This window comes from Pseudorasbora parva, chromosome 11 (assembly GCF_024679245.1).
Source record: "Pseudorasbora parva isolate DD20220531a chromosome 11, ASM2467924v1, whole genome shotgun sequence".
Lineage (NCBI taxonomy): Eukaryota > Metazoa > Chordata > Actinopteri > Cypriniformes > Gobionidae > Pseudorasbora > Pseudorasbora parva.
The window spans coordinates 6,982,459-6,996,397 of NC_090182.1; the positions used below are offsets into that span (position 1 = coordinate 6,982,459).

Consider the following 13,939-nt stretch of genomic DNA (forward strand, 5'->3'; position numbering starts at 1 on the left):
AGAAAGAAAAGAAACAACAGAAAAAAGAGAGATAAAGATAAAGAGAAAAAAAGAGAGTTCAGACTTTAAAGAAAGTTAAATTGCCTAGTCACGCTTTTTAATTATTATTTGTTCATTAAACCATTAAAACTGTATTTACAGGTTTATACAAAGTTTTATACTTTACAGGGCCCAAAAAATTTAGTAATCATATAAGCTTTATATTTCAATTATTTAGATGTATTTTGAATGGGGTCCAAAAACAATTTACGCTATATAATGACTGATACAGCATCCATAGACATGTTGTGTACTCAAAGCCTAGATTGACTGTGTTTTTAAGCAGATCAAATGATGTAATTAATAATCTAGCAGTTATTTTTCCCATCTCATTTTGGCAAACTAGGAAGAGTACAGTCATTGCTGTCAAATCTGGGCTAGAACAGGGGTTTTCAAACTTTATGATGCCAAGGACCCCTAAATATGATGAACCTTTATGAGGGACCCCCTTCCTAAAATCCATCTATTTTTATCCAAGAAAAAAATATTTGAACTGTTAGATAACTATAGTAAGTGTGACATTTATAAATACAACATATTGTTTTCTAACTTAAACTGGCTATACTTAATGTTGGATGTATAAACTTGAAGAACATTTTCAAATAAAAAATGTTGTATAAGCAACTTTCACAATAAATGTATGTAAGCAGTTTACATTCTTGCCTTACAACCCCAGTGAGCGAGATAAAGGGGACTATAGTGAGAAAACTCACTAGAAAAATGCAAAGCAAACGTATACAATTCTGGAAAGTATGTATATGGCAAGAAATGAGAGAAACGTTTAGAAATGAAACAGTTAGAGTAGACTTTATCCATTATTCAGTCTTTTTATTCTCTGAAATTTTCTGGGGACCCCTTATAACCTTCTGGAGGACCCCTGGGGGTCCCTGGACCCCAGTTTGAAAACCCCTGGGCTAGAAGACCGTATTTTAGCCGACAATGTTACACACTGTAGTGTAGTTAACACTGTAGTGCGTTTAAAACGCTGAATGCGAGTTCACCTAAATGCAGCATGAAATTGGATCAGGGTTTGGGTAAAGCAGGCCACCGGGACAAAAGCACAAGCATTGAGGGAAAGACAGTGTCTGGTTGGTGGTCTCTGGGGGTCTGCACCCACAGTCACAACAGAAGCATAGCAGCGGATCAGAGGAAAGCCAGCCTAATGAGCCTCCGGCTGGAAAATTCTCCAAGCTCTTCATTAGATAAGGACGTGGGAATTTGTTCAGATAGCCTCACGGCCTGGTGCCAGCTGCCATTCTTTCTGTCCCAGCTGCAGAGCTGCTTCAGAACAATCGCGGCCGGAGATATAACACCACGAAACCACTTCATTGTAAAAAGAGCCGACTGGTAAAAGCTGGTTTCCCCTCAGGAGACTTCAGGATTTAAGCTGATAGACTTTATGAGGTTTGTCACACATTTGACTTGATTACAACTCAACATGAAACACATTTAAATTTAGTAATGTACATTTTTTTTAGTAAAACTGAATATTCTGCAAGTTTAAGATGGATTTTGTTTTGCCGAGACATGGTTTTTTCCCCTGTTCATGTGGTCTGTCACATCAGTAGTAACGTCATTTCAGATGTGGGAAAATATGTTTTATATATATATATATATGAATGATATCATATAAACGTTGATCTATGAATATTTGCGTTGATGAGACATTTATTATGATAATAAATAGGGAACGTTTTGATAAGTTCCTTATAACAACAGAGCAAATGTGCGATAAACAAAATGATGTAGAGACGTACCTGTAAAGTGTTCCAGATAATATCGATAAAGCTTGCACTGAATAGGTGTTAACCGGACCGATAACACATACTCATGTTTTGGTGGCAGGAATTTTGTAAGGGCAGTGTAATCTCTCCTCTGTGGGACAACAACAACAACGATTTTTAAAAGTCTGTGCATCATAAACAAGCACTGAATATTTCAGGTATTGTGACTTAAGATAAATAAAAGAACAATATTACAGCCCTCATTGGCTGCGGTGATTTGGCTTACTTGGACACATCCAGCCAGCATCTCGTAGAGGATGTGTGCTCGTTTCTTCATGACACGGACATCAACGAGCGTTGAGTCGGCACACTGGCCGTTCTGGATGGGGTTGATGAAACGGTTTCTAAACTCTTTCACTGATCCCAGCAGGTTCTCCTTAATGAAGTTTACCATACAATGATCTGAGGGCAGAAAGGGACACTTTGTCATTCCCAGATATAATTTCTATTATAATTGAAGTGCTTATAGACCTCTTTCCAAATTCAGAACAACATGCATTCCACCTCATATGGAACGTTAGCATTTATATAATATTTAAAACATAATAAAAGACAGAGTGAGCTTCTGTGGGAAAAGTGCATGATCCGAGTTGTCCTTCATGAGACATGCTTTATTATATTTATTATGTAAACCGGTGTTTAATCAAAGAAGTTACATTTTTTTGGTTGTTTTTTTAACCCCTTGCTGTACCCCTTGCTGAACTGTGACTTCAAATCAAGGGTATGTACCAAACCATCATTTGTGTGTACCGTCACACCATCAGCACTTACAGTAAGAGTGACTTACACTCGATAAGGTTGTTCTGCAGTGGAGTTCCTGTCAGCACCACCCGCCGACGAGTCCTGATGGAGTTCATAGCTTTAGAGACGGCAGATGCTTCGTTCTTTAGGATGTGACCCTCATCGCAGATGACAAAATCTGGACCTATGCATCAAAAAATTACAAAACTCCTTCATAAAAAAGAATGTCTAGTAAACTAAACATTTTACAACATGCCCATTTTATTCACTTCAATGTTTTTTCCAGGACTGCAAATCCCGATTTGAACATTTTTACCAGCTGACATTTCCAGGTTTATCATAATATCACATGCATTGTCTTTACTAATGCAGTAAGTTCACCTGGATCAACTAGAGTTTTCTGAAAGGTTTCTTTCAGCTTCTTGCTCTTGATGTTTCGTCCTTGCGTGAGGTTGCGGTACATCTCGTAGCCTATGATCATGACGCCGCCGTCTTCCTGCCATCGCTGTAAAGCGTACGCTCTATCCTGAGGTCTCTTCACTGTGGCCAGCTCTGTCACCTAAATCACAGAGGAAAAGACAGACATATGGTGAGATTAAAAGTCAAAACTGAAAAGGTAAGTTGTAAGTGATCTCTGAAATAGTGATTAAGGATTTTACCTTGGACGAGGGGCAGAAAATGTATTAACACTTGAATTTGCTAAAGGTACACTTTGTAACTTTTTTTGTTCAAATTAACAAAATGTAAATATTGAATCAATACATCAATCCTTCTTCCAAATTGTGGTTGTGTCCGATTCACTATGGTACATTTTTCCCCCTATATTTATATTTTAGACCCGACGGGATGGTTTCGCAAGGAATTGCGTACATGCGTCACTCGTTACATCCATAAATAGAGAAAAGCTGCTCTGTCTACTTTTACGTGTATGGTTTGAGAGTGGCTGAGGTTAGTTGTCACAATGAGTGAGAAAGGTTAACATGGAGCCGCTAAATCTACAACCTCCAGGCAATCACCTCTTTTAAACAAACGGCAAAGAGAGAGTCTGCTGGCAAAAAGAGAATATGACTGAGCCTGTAATAAAACAAGAATCAACATCATCTTGGCTTTTCAAGATGGTAAGAACTGAGGGATTTGAAATGTTTTAATTGTAACACAAAGTTGATGGTGTTTATTACTCAACAGGCGAGTAAGGTGTTTTATTGAACAGATAATTTGATCAACTGTCATATGTAGCTCTCTGATAGAGTTGATTGTAAAGCATTATCTTTTGTGACGGCTCATTTCTTCAGGGTGAGATCTTGAGATCCTTTCCATCTAAACTTGTATCTATTTAGCCTAGTAATGAATGTTTTATGAGTATGACAATATTATTTTTTAGTTATGAGAAGTCACACAGAGCTAAAGCACAACTAAAACAATGTTCATCCATAGAACATATGCAGTTTGGGCTGCTACAGGGGTTACATAATGTACCTTAGAATATGTTCATTTGAGTTATAATTAAATTTATTCATGTTCACGATCCCCCGTTGAATTATAGCATGCTGAGGTCTGCCAATCACAACAGTTGATTCACATATACATATCTTAAAGGACTAGCAGCAAAAACACCTAATTTAACATTTTTTTACTTCATTTAAGTCCCCATATTACATACAATATGGCCATTTCAGTCTAAATTTGCATTATTTGTAACATTCCTTATACAGTACTTCTAATGCTATACTTTAACACACTTTGTGTGGCGTTTCAAATGGACCCGTGCGATTAAAAAATAACGGTAACAAAAAATTGTCTACATGATACAATACCAAATCTCTACCTCTAAACTCTCCTCGTCCTTCAGGCCTTCTTGCCACTTCTCAAACTCATTGAGCCAGTTGAGCACAGTGTTGAGTGGACACACCACCAGAGCTGTGCTGAAGTTCAGCTTCTCACATAGCAGCACAGTGTGGAGAAACGTCACCACCTGCAGGACACAAAGAGTGCGGCAGAGTCACTCGCAGTACCCTCACAGCATAATCAAACAACTAATATCATTTACAGCTGTACATAACATGGTATTATAACGAGATGGTTCCAAATAAATACATAATAACACAATTACCTGGAGGGTTTTGCCCAGACCCATGCAGTGGGCCAGAATACAGCCGGAGCCACCAGATTTTTCTACCTTTTTCACCGACTCACAGCAGCAGTCCCACACGAACTGCACACCTGCAAACAGAACAAACACAAAACATCACTTGGTGTCTGTGTTTTTCCATGTGTCCTCCACTTAAAAAAAGGACACTATGATGGACTAAAACTAATTAAAAAAAATAAAAATCTTGCACCAGTTAGCTATGCGGAAGAAGTCAATTTTTTGTGATTGTGCAGGGACTTTCCATTCATTTGGAGCTAAAGCTTACAAACCGGTGCAGTTATGATTACGATAACATGCTAAAATAATATGATAAGTTTTGTGATATCAAGCAAAATAATAGATGTTTTTGTACAGCTAAAATAACGAAGCGAATCGAAAGCCTCGGCACATTTAAGTTGCAATGGCCATTAAACTAAACACTTGAGCTGCATGATTATGACATAAATTGTTGATTATTCTCATGAAATTGTTTATTAATACGATTAATCAATTAATAATTACAATTATAGCATTTTGCATTGAATGATGTTTTGAATAGCTTCATACCACTATCTGAAGCAACATTTTTATGAAAATAAGCAGAAAACACAAAACGCATTTTCTATAGCATTAAGCTTAAAATGTTTTTTTTTTTTTCAGTGATAGTCTTAAAAAGTATTGAAGATAGTCCAAGATGCACTGAAATATTTGTTGTTATTTCTTTACTTTTGTGTAGTTATTTTTTTATTAGTGCACATTTGTACTTTGCTGTCATTTTTAAATGAGAAACTTTCTCAAAGGACCTAGGACTTTAAACTTGTTTGGTGTACTTCTTTTACCCCTGTAGTTTTTTATTTCAAAAACTAATGAAAGCATGACATTTGAAAGTAAAATTGAATGAAAATGTAATTATTAAATAAAATTACTAGTTGACATTTAACTTCAGAAATCATGAAGCATTTCTAGGTTACTTATGGAGATTTTTTTTCTCCCCAACATTTTGGTATAATCTTTTGGACTGCATTGCAGTCTTGGTTCTCTAATTTATTTATTTTTTTAAAAACCATGAACATTTGATAAGAAAGAAACGGGGTGAATTTTTATTTGATGATGACTTTAAACATTTATTTACTTCGGCTAACCCATTTCAGGGACATACTAGAAATGCAAAAAAGTTGCTCTAATCAAAGTACATATAATACATATTTTTCCCCCTGGTAATGACAAAAGAAAAACAAGCTATATAAAGACTGGCAAATGCCGACTCACCATCCACCTGATGGGGTTTGAGTTTGGTAACCAGGTTCCTGTGAACCTGCACAAGCGGCTCCTTGGTCTCCTCGTCCTCATCGAGCACCAGTTTTGTGGTGATGGGACACGTGACCTGTGATGACTCCTCTACCACGATAGTCTGAAACCAAAGAGCCCCAGCATTAAGTTTTCTGTACAAGATGTAAACTACAATACAGCAGTACAGTTTCACGATGCTGAGCCCTAAACATTTGCATCTTAGATGTTTACCTCTCGCAGTTTCTCCCTCAAGCGCTCCCTCTCAGCAATGCGTTTCCTCCTCTCCTCTTCCTCCTTCAGGGCATCTCGGGTCTCTGTCCGCAGATTGTCATCTTTAATGATCTTGCGGATCTTCTTGCGATTTTTGGGTGTTCCTTTTTCATCATCTTCACCATCTTCACCATCTCCATCTCCTTCCTCTTCCTCTCCACTCTGTAGAACAAAACCACCAAACATGAACATAAAGACGGTTTCTTTATTCATTGTGCTGATCTAGATCTATAATATACAGTACCTTGCCACTGGATGAGGAGTCTTGAACCTTAATGCGACGTCGTTTCTTCTTCTCTTTCTGGTAACTTCTCTCACCGTCTTTAGCTGCTTTTCTGGACGATCTGCATGTGTTACCAGAACATGTTTGGTAAGTTTTGTTTACCCCAGTGAACAGAAATAGATTAATTTGCCGATAATAATCCATAAAAATGAAGCAGAAAATTATATGAAAGGAGAATGAGGCCAGAGATGCCACATTTGATTTAAGACTAAATACTTAAAACATACATAACCATTGATATTTAATACCATTTTTGTTTTTGTTTTTGAAAGAAGTCTTCTGCAGTTACACAGTAAAAACTGTAATATTTTGAAATATTACTACATTATAATCATTACTCCAGCACAAACTTTGGTGGTTTTATTTGTTAAAATTACATCATAACATTATAAGTAATTTCATTGTTAGTTCATTTTAACCTTAGGTTATGTTCATTATTAGTTAACACATTAACTAAAGTTAGATAATGAGACCTTATTGCAAAATGTTACTTAAATCTTTTGTAACATCATGAATGCATTTACTGTCACTTTTGATCAATTTAATGATACTTGGTGAACAAAAAGACCCCAAACTGCTAGTTTGAATTTGTGAGTAGTAAAGGGCTCTTACAAAAGATCAGAGCCATGTACTCTATACAGCTAACACAACACAACACAACACAAGGTTACACTATTGGTGTAACTATACACTGATGGTACACTGCAGACATTCTACAAACAATAAGCAACTTTGCATGTAAACTAACCCTCATTAGAGCATCAATAAACTGTTTGGTTAGGGCTTTGGGTTAGTGAATTTGTTAATGCAAAGTTACTTATAGTTGAATGTGGTGTTGTCACAATACTTCAATATAACCTTGAAAAATATCAATATTTGGTACCATTTTTGATACCATGGGAAAACTACCATACACATCACCATACAGATAATGTGCTATAATAAAATTCTCATAATTTTGGACAATTTTGTTGTAATAGCTTAAACACAGAACATGGTCTTTATTTGAATCATTGGACAATCCACCATGATCATGTATTTATTTTAGTAATGGCCTAACTATACAATAATTTTCTATGCAAAGTCTTTCAAATTATGGTTGACTCTGCACTGACATTTCATTTTAAATTCACATTTGAAAAACCAAACTGCTCTGGGATAAAACCCACAGAACGCCTGCTATCCTTACCGTGTTTTGCGTTTATTGCTCTTGTTTTCATCCTCGTCTTCACTCACAGCTTCACTGAGCGCTGAAGCCTCACTAGAGCCCGAGGCTGACTGCTCAAAGTCAGAGTCTGCCGAATCGTCACTGTCCACTACACAAACACACATCAATAAAAACATCCAATTACACTTCAGCTCATTCACAGGAGTCAGATGTGCCGACTTATGTTTAGACTTGACACTGACCTTTCCGCCTGCCTCTCTTTTTGGTTTCTTTCTTTTTTTTGACTGGCGTCTCCTCATCAGAGTCACCCTCACTAAGGGTCAACTTTTTACGCAACAAACGGTGCCTGCGTCCACCTTTCTTCACGTCAACATCCGAGCCAGAGTCTGAAGTTTCATCCTCTTCATCTTCATCTTTTTCTGCATGGAACATCAATGCGTTACACAAGAACACATCTGCTTTAAACTGAATGAAATCTGAACTCACCACTTTCGTCTTCCTTCTTTGCACCATCTTTTCCTTTCTTTGTTGAATCCCCATCCTCTTTGTCTGCGTTTTCATCATCCGATGAACTATCAGCACCAGACGAATAGTTGGCTTTGATCTGCGCCAAAAGCATCCTCTTGGCAATTCTTTTTAGAAAAGACAGAATCAAGAATAGGCCAAAAGTCCATAAAAATACAACTTATTTTAACTTCTGAACGTCCAGTCTGAGATGTTTTATTAAGGTAACTAGTTTGATCATTTTAATCAGATGCAGAATAACATGCTTCAACGTAACTACAAACATCAAAATCATGGGTTTGATCCCCAGGGAACGAAAAAAAAAAAGAAAAAAAAAGAAAGTGGATTCTGCATATTAAGAGGAAGTCCAACAGTTACTGTCGCTGAAACCTTGAATGTTTAAAACTGCTACTTTTCAGGAATTAAAAAAATCTAATAAATAATTCAACACCACGTGGTCAAAGTTGATATTGTAGTTTTATATTGTCAGCCACTTTCACCAAAATCAAGCTCAAATAGAGCAAATACAACCAGAGTATGCATTTTGTCTATTAGAACAGCTGCATCTGAGGCAGTAAGTGCATCACACTTGGAGGTCAAAGTTTACAGTTTATATGTGCACTTTTATAGTATATTTATAGCATCTATAGCATAGACTGTAAAAAAATATGGACGTAGTGTCCGTGACGTCACCCATAGGATTCTGATAAGCCGTTCTGAAGCTTAAAGTATGGCCGAGCTGGGCGTTGCCATCTTGTGAGCGAGTCATCGCGTGTCACTCCCGGATAACAGAAAATGGGCAAAAAGGCGGGATGTGCGCGGAGCTGAGGTGACGCAATAACTATAGACGGCGGATAAATGGCTATCCACTTGTAACCACGCCCTTAATTATGCAGAACCTTAAGGCTTAATATAACGGAAACGAATGAGTTATAAAAAAATCCACCCCCTCACAGTTGTCATGAAGATCAAAATTAGCCTTATAGGCCAAAACCACAATTTGTACCAGGCTGTAAACATGTTTTTTTCTGCTTTAAAGTTGAGAATTTTAACATGGGGCTCAATGAGATTCTGCTCCCTTCTGGAGCCTGCCCCTAGTGGCCAGTTTAGGAATTACAGTTTACATTACTTCCGTATTGGCTTCAAGAGAGATCGCGGGAGGTTGCCGCTTGATCTATAGGTATTATATGGTATGATGATGAACTTTCTGATCCGAGATGCTTTTTAGATCATGAAACATTTTGATCTTTGCCAGATTTTCTTACATTTATACATACATGTAAAAGCAAAATAGGGTAACTTAGATAATTTTCACTGAATAAAATTTTTAAAACCTACAGTGTTAATGATTAAACAGACAGAAACATACAAAAAAAAATATTCACAGTTAAATACAGTTAAGTAATAAAGTTAAGTATAAATTATACCTATTTTCGGGGTCATCGTCATCATCCACCACCTGGGAGGATTCAGCCTTTAAATCAACTTCATCACCTTGAGAAACAAGATGAATCCATGAAATTCAATAAATATCGTTTTATAGTTTTCATAGTTATATTTTATAGAGCACTGATGATGAACTTTCTGATCTGACAGACTCTCTCAGTGCTTCTCAAACTTGTACAGTTTTTGATGTCTTATGTAGTTACAAATAATTGTTAATTCATTCTTTTTTTTAGCTAGTCACTCTATATATTAAATGTATTTTCACACTAGATAGTTATAGGAACTATAACTGTAGGTATAGCTATAGGGACTCGCCACCAGGTTGGTCTCCCCAAAACTAAATTCCCCTCGAGTCGTTTTCCTGGTTTCATTCGCACCTCCAGTAGGAACTCTAAAGTGCAATAAGCTGGCTGATGCCATTTAACATTGCCTTTTTATTGACTAGTCAGTAGACATAGGTCGTAGCAGCAAACACACTGTGAGATGATTTTGCTAAATTTCTGACACTTTAAGAAAATTTCCAGTCTTTGGTAGCAAGACCATAAAAACATCTGTCTTTGAACCTCTTTCATTGTAGGACCACTGTTTAGGAGACACAAACACAGCTATCATCAGGGACAGCCGAAATAGTACAATGTGTAGTGGGCATTAGACTCTACTCTGAAGTATGAGCTAATTTAGTCTCCCTTAAAGGAACTGTGTGTAAGAAATGTATTTTAATTAATCATAAAATGGCCCTTATATGTCGCTAGACATTAAGAAATCATGTTAATTTCAAATACTTATATCACTGACAACAGTAGTCCGGCCAGGATATTGTCATTTAAAAGTTGTTGTTGCAGCCCTCAACTGATGTTGATGTCGTCGTCATGTGTTTTGGCCTGAAGTGCCGCCCTCCACCGATCGACCAATCATGAAGTCAGTAGTGTTTCGGCATCTGGGTTGCCAGATCTGCTCTAGTTACCACAGCTGCAGCTACAAACGTTAATGCTGAATCCTGCAGCCAATCTGGCAACCTCGAGTCAGGGTGAGGGGGAGGGGGATACACTGCTCTACATTCATTTGAAAGTGATTGCAGTACCAGTTTTGGCCACAATCTTACATACACTTGCTTTAAAGGTGTTCCTATAACTAAAATCGTTCCAAGTTCCTGCAGGTGCAAACACGCCAAAAAGTGGGTACTTTCGACAATAGTTATAGGAACTATGCAAACGTTCCTCCGGTGTCCCTTTAGTGTGATGGTTATTTACCGTTTTTATGCACGTAATAGTTTTAACAATGGCATTCACATTTTATGTATATAATACATGTTAGAATTGGTATGTGGTCCACCAGTTATTTTGAAAGCTGCTGGTTAATTTGGTTAATAAAACTGCTAAAAAAAACTGTAAAGTCAGGACGTGTTGTCCAAAATCAAGACCAATTATTTTTATTATACAGTGTTTAATTGAGTAATTTTTTCTACCAATTTCTTTTTTCTAGTTTGCTAGTATTCCTAGCTAATACTTTATGCCATAAAATGTAGCTTGCTTTAACCATTTTGTTGACTGACCTGATGACTGATGGAAACCATCAATACTAGCCATAACGGACTCAAGTATCGGTTTAATCTTCTGCTGATCACTGTCTTCTCCTGAGTTATCAGCCTGCTTCTCCTCCTCTTTGTCCTCCTCCTCTTCGTCACTGGAGGAAAACTCTTCCTTGGTTTTAGCCTTTTCTTTCTGTGACCTTCGTTTTCGCTCAAATGACCTTTTAGGGCCTTTTTTGGCCTCTTTACTGCATTCGTCCTCTTCCTTTTTGACGGCTTTGGATTTTTTTTTCCCACTCCCCATCCTGGCCAGGCTTTTCATCTGCTTCTCAAGATCGGAGTTGTGGTTTGAGGAGTCTGATTCCCTGCCCCTCCTCTTTTTGGCACTTCTTGTTTTTGCTGGTGAAATCTTGTCACTCTGGTCCGAATCTGAGGAACCCATGTCGAGTTTGCGCTTTGGCTTCGCTTTTTCAGTCGAGCGGGACACCGATTTCCTCTTCTTGGTTCGTTTGCCAGAAGCGTTCCCAGAGTTTTCAGGCTCACTCTCATCAGAGCTGGCCTTCATAGCAGCCGTCTGCAGGACCTCAGGGACCTCATCTGAGTCTGAATCACACTGCTCCTCGACTGCGACATTGCGTTCTTTTGCCGTTGACGACCTTGATTTACGTTTGCTCTTTGCCTCCGGTGACTTGCGTAAAGGTGTGGTCTTCATCCTGGGGGAGCGTCGGCTATCTGGAACCTCCTTTGGTAACGTTTCCCCATCCATGTCTTCTGAAGCCGACCGCTCGTTGCTCTTATCTCGTTTTATGGTGATTTTAAGAGGAACCGGTGTTAGTTTGACAACAAGTTTTTTACCTAGTTTTGTAAGGCTCTTGTTGGATTCCACAACCTCAGCGTTGGACGTTGATTTCGCATCACTAGAATCGGTCGAGTTGCCAACATCATCTTCTTTCTTTACAGCAAGACTCTCGACCATCTCAAAGAGTTCCTCTGGGACAGACGGTGGAATAGACACAATGTCTTTATCAAGAGACGCTTCACCAGCTGGCACTGAGTTTTCCTCAAAGTCAGGATTATCTGCCATTTCCTGATCTTTAACTTCACATTCTTCAGACCTGTCTTTTTCTTCGGACATTTCTTCAGACCTTTCTCTTTCTTCAGACCTGTCTCTTTCTTCAGACCCGTCTCTTTCTTCACACCCGTCTCTTTCTTCAGACTCGTCTCTTTCTTCAGACTCGTCTATTTCTTCAGACTTTTCTTCGGACCAGTCCGGAGCTTCTTCTGGCGAGAGTGGAAGGCTCTCCTTCATTTCAACATCAGCCGAATTACTGTCCAGTTGGTTTTCCTCTTCTACCAGAGCACTATGATCCTTTGTAGAGCAATCCAAATCATCTTCCCTGACAGTTGTGGCGTCAGCGTGGTGCGAATTACCAACTGCTTTACCTGCAGTTTGAATGTCTGGTGGTCTTTGTTCATCTCCATTCTGAAACTTCAGGCCTTTCTCTTCAAATTCTTTTTCAAGTGAATCCTCCAGAGCTGCATGGGCCATTTTCAGATCAGCCAAAACTGATTTGAAGGCCTTTAAGTGTCTATAGCTTACAGCACTAACATCAGGGCCATTTGATGCGTGTTGGAGGAATTGCACAAAAGTACGATTCAAACCGTTTGTGGTCTCGATTAGTTTTTTGGTCTTTTTGACTAGCTCTTTCGGAACCTTCAAGGTCTTACAGGAAAAGGTTAACGTTCCTGCTCCGTCTGAGGCATAATCCTGTCCATTTACAGAGGTTTTTTCTCGTTTGGTATGCTTGTGTTTGCGGTCTTCGCGCTTTGTCTTGTCATTTTCTCCCCTGGGCTTTTTATAACGAGATTCCAAACTTATCAAAACTTTTTCACAGGTTTTAACATAGTCCTTCAGCGGCTCTGGGCAGCACACATAGCAGTGCCATTTGCTTTCTTCGTTCATGATTTCAGACAGCTCTTTTCGTCCAAGATTGCGCAAAATACATTTTTTGCAGAAGGCATTGCTGCAGTAGTCACAGCAAATCAGATTACCACCCTCTGCACACCATCTGAAAAGAAAACAGAACATCCACTCATTAAAATTAATATGGAGAAAACGCATTTGTTGTTTAAACCTCCAGGACTTAAAAGTTATTAGCAAAATTTTACACAAAAAAAGGGAACATTATAATTTTTCTACAGTAGCATACACTGTTTGAATCAGTACAGTTAAAACAGCAATACTATTTATTTTTTTAATGTCAATTCTGATTGTTAACTTGATAATGCTTTTAGAAACCTGAAAAATACTGTCTACATAATCTGTATCATAGCACTGTGGTTATTATTTGTTACATTGCATTTTATTCATTTTCTTTTTTTCCAATTTGTTTTATTACAGACAGATTATTTGAACAATTCAATAAAAAATGAAGCAAAATTGATTTAACTGAAACATTCTTTAAGTTGCACAACATTGTTTTCATTTAACTTTTTTATATATATTTTTAGCAGTGCATTCTTTAGGATAATCTTTTGCTGTGGTTAAGGTGAAATTACACTGGAATTGGTATTGAATTCTAACATGTTAATATCGTCACAGCAACAATGTTATAAGTAAATATAAATAAATAAATTATGCACCAACCTGCATTGTTCATCCATCCCTTCATCATCCTTGCTGATATCATCACTCATATAATATTTGAAACATGACTGTAGGAAAAAGACATGCATGTTAATGACAGAGATACAAGTG

At 37.8% G+C, this 13,939-nt stretch overlaps 1 protein-coding gene across 2 annotated transcripts in view; it reads right to left on the reverse strand.

Annotated features, from left to right (window-relative positions):
• The window catches only part of atrx (ATRX chromatin remodeler), a 48,078-nt gene that overhangs the window by 23,725 nt on the left and 10,414 nt on the right, over positions 1–13,939 (reverse strand). For both annotated transcript variants that reach the window (XM_067456897.1, XM_067456896.1), the window contains exons 8-22: positions 13,829–13,896; positions 11,206–13,250; positions 9,635–9,701; positions 8,190–8,335; positions 7,946–8,122; positions 7,725–7,851; positions 6,497–6,596; positions 6,214–6,414; positions 5,962–6,103; positions 4,675–4,784; positions 4,390–4,536; positions 2,946–3,123; positions 2,611–2,748; positions 2,050–2,225; positions 1,797–1,914 (exon numbers count right to left, since the gene is read on the reverse strand). In XM_067456897.1, the coding sequence (XP_067312998.1) occupies positions 1,797–1,914; positions 2,050–2,225; positions 2,611–2,748; positions 2,946–3,123; positions 4,390–4,536; positions 4,675–4,784; positions 5,962–6,103; positions 6,214–6,414; positions 6,497–6,596; positions 7,725–7,851; positions 7,946–8,122; positions 8,190–8,335; positions 9,635–9,701; positions 11,206–13,250; positions 13,829–13,896 (3,940 nt within the window). The remainder of the gene's footprint in view (positions 1–1,796; positions 1,915–2,049; positions 2,226–2,610; positions 2,749–2,945; positions 3,124–4,389; positions 4,537–4,674; positions 4,785–5,961; positions 6,104–6,213; positions 6,415–6,496; positions 6,597–7,724; positions 7,852–7,945; positions 8,123–8,189; positions 8,336–9,634; positions 9,702–11,205; positions 13,251–13,828; positions 13,897–13,939) is intronic.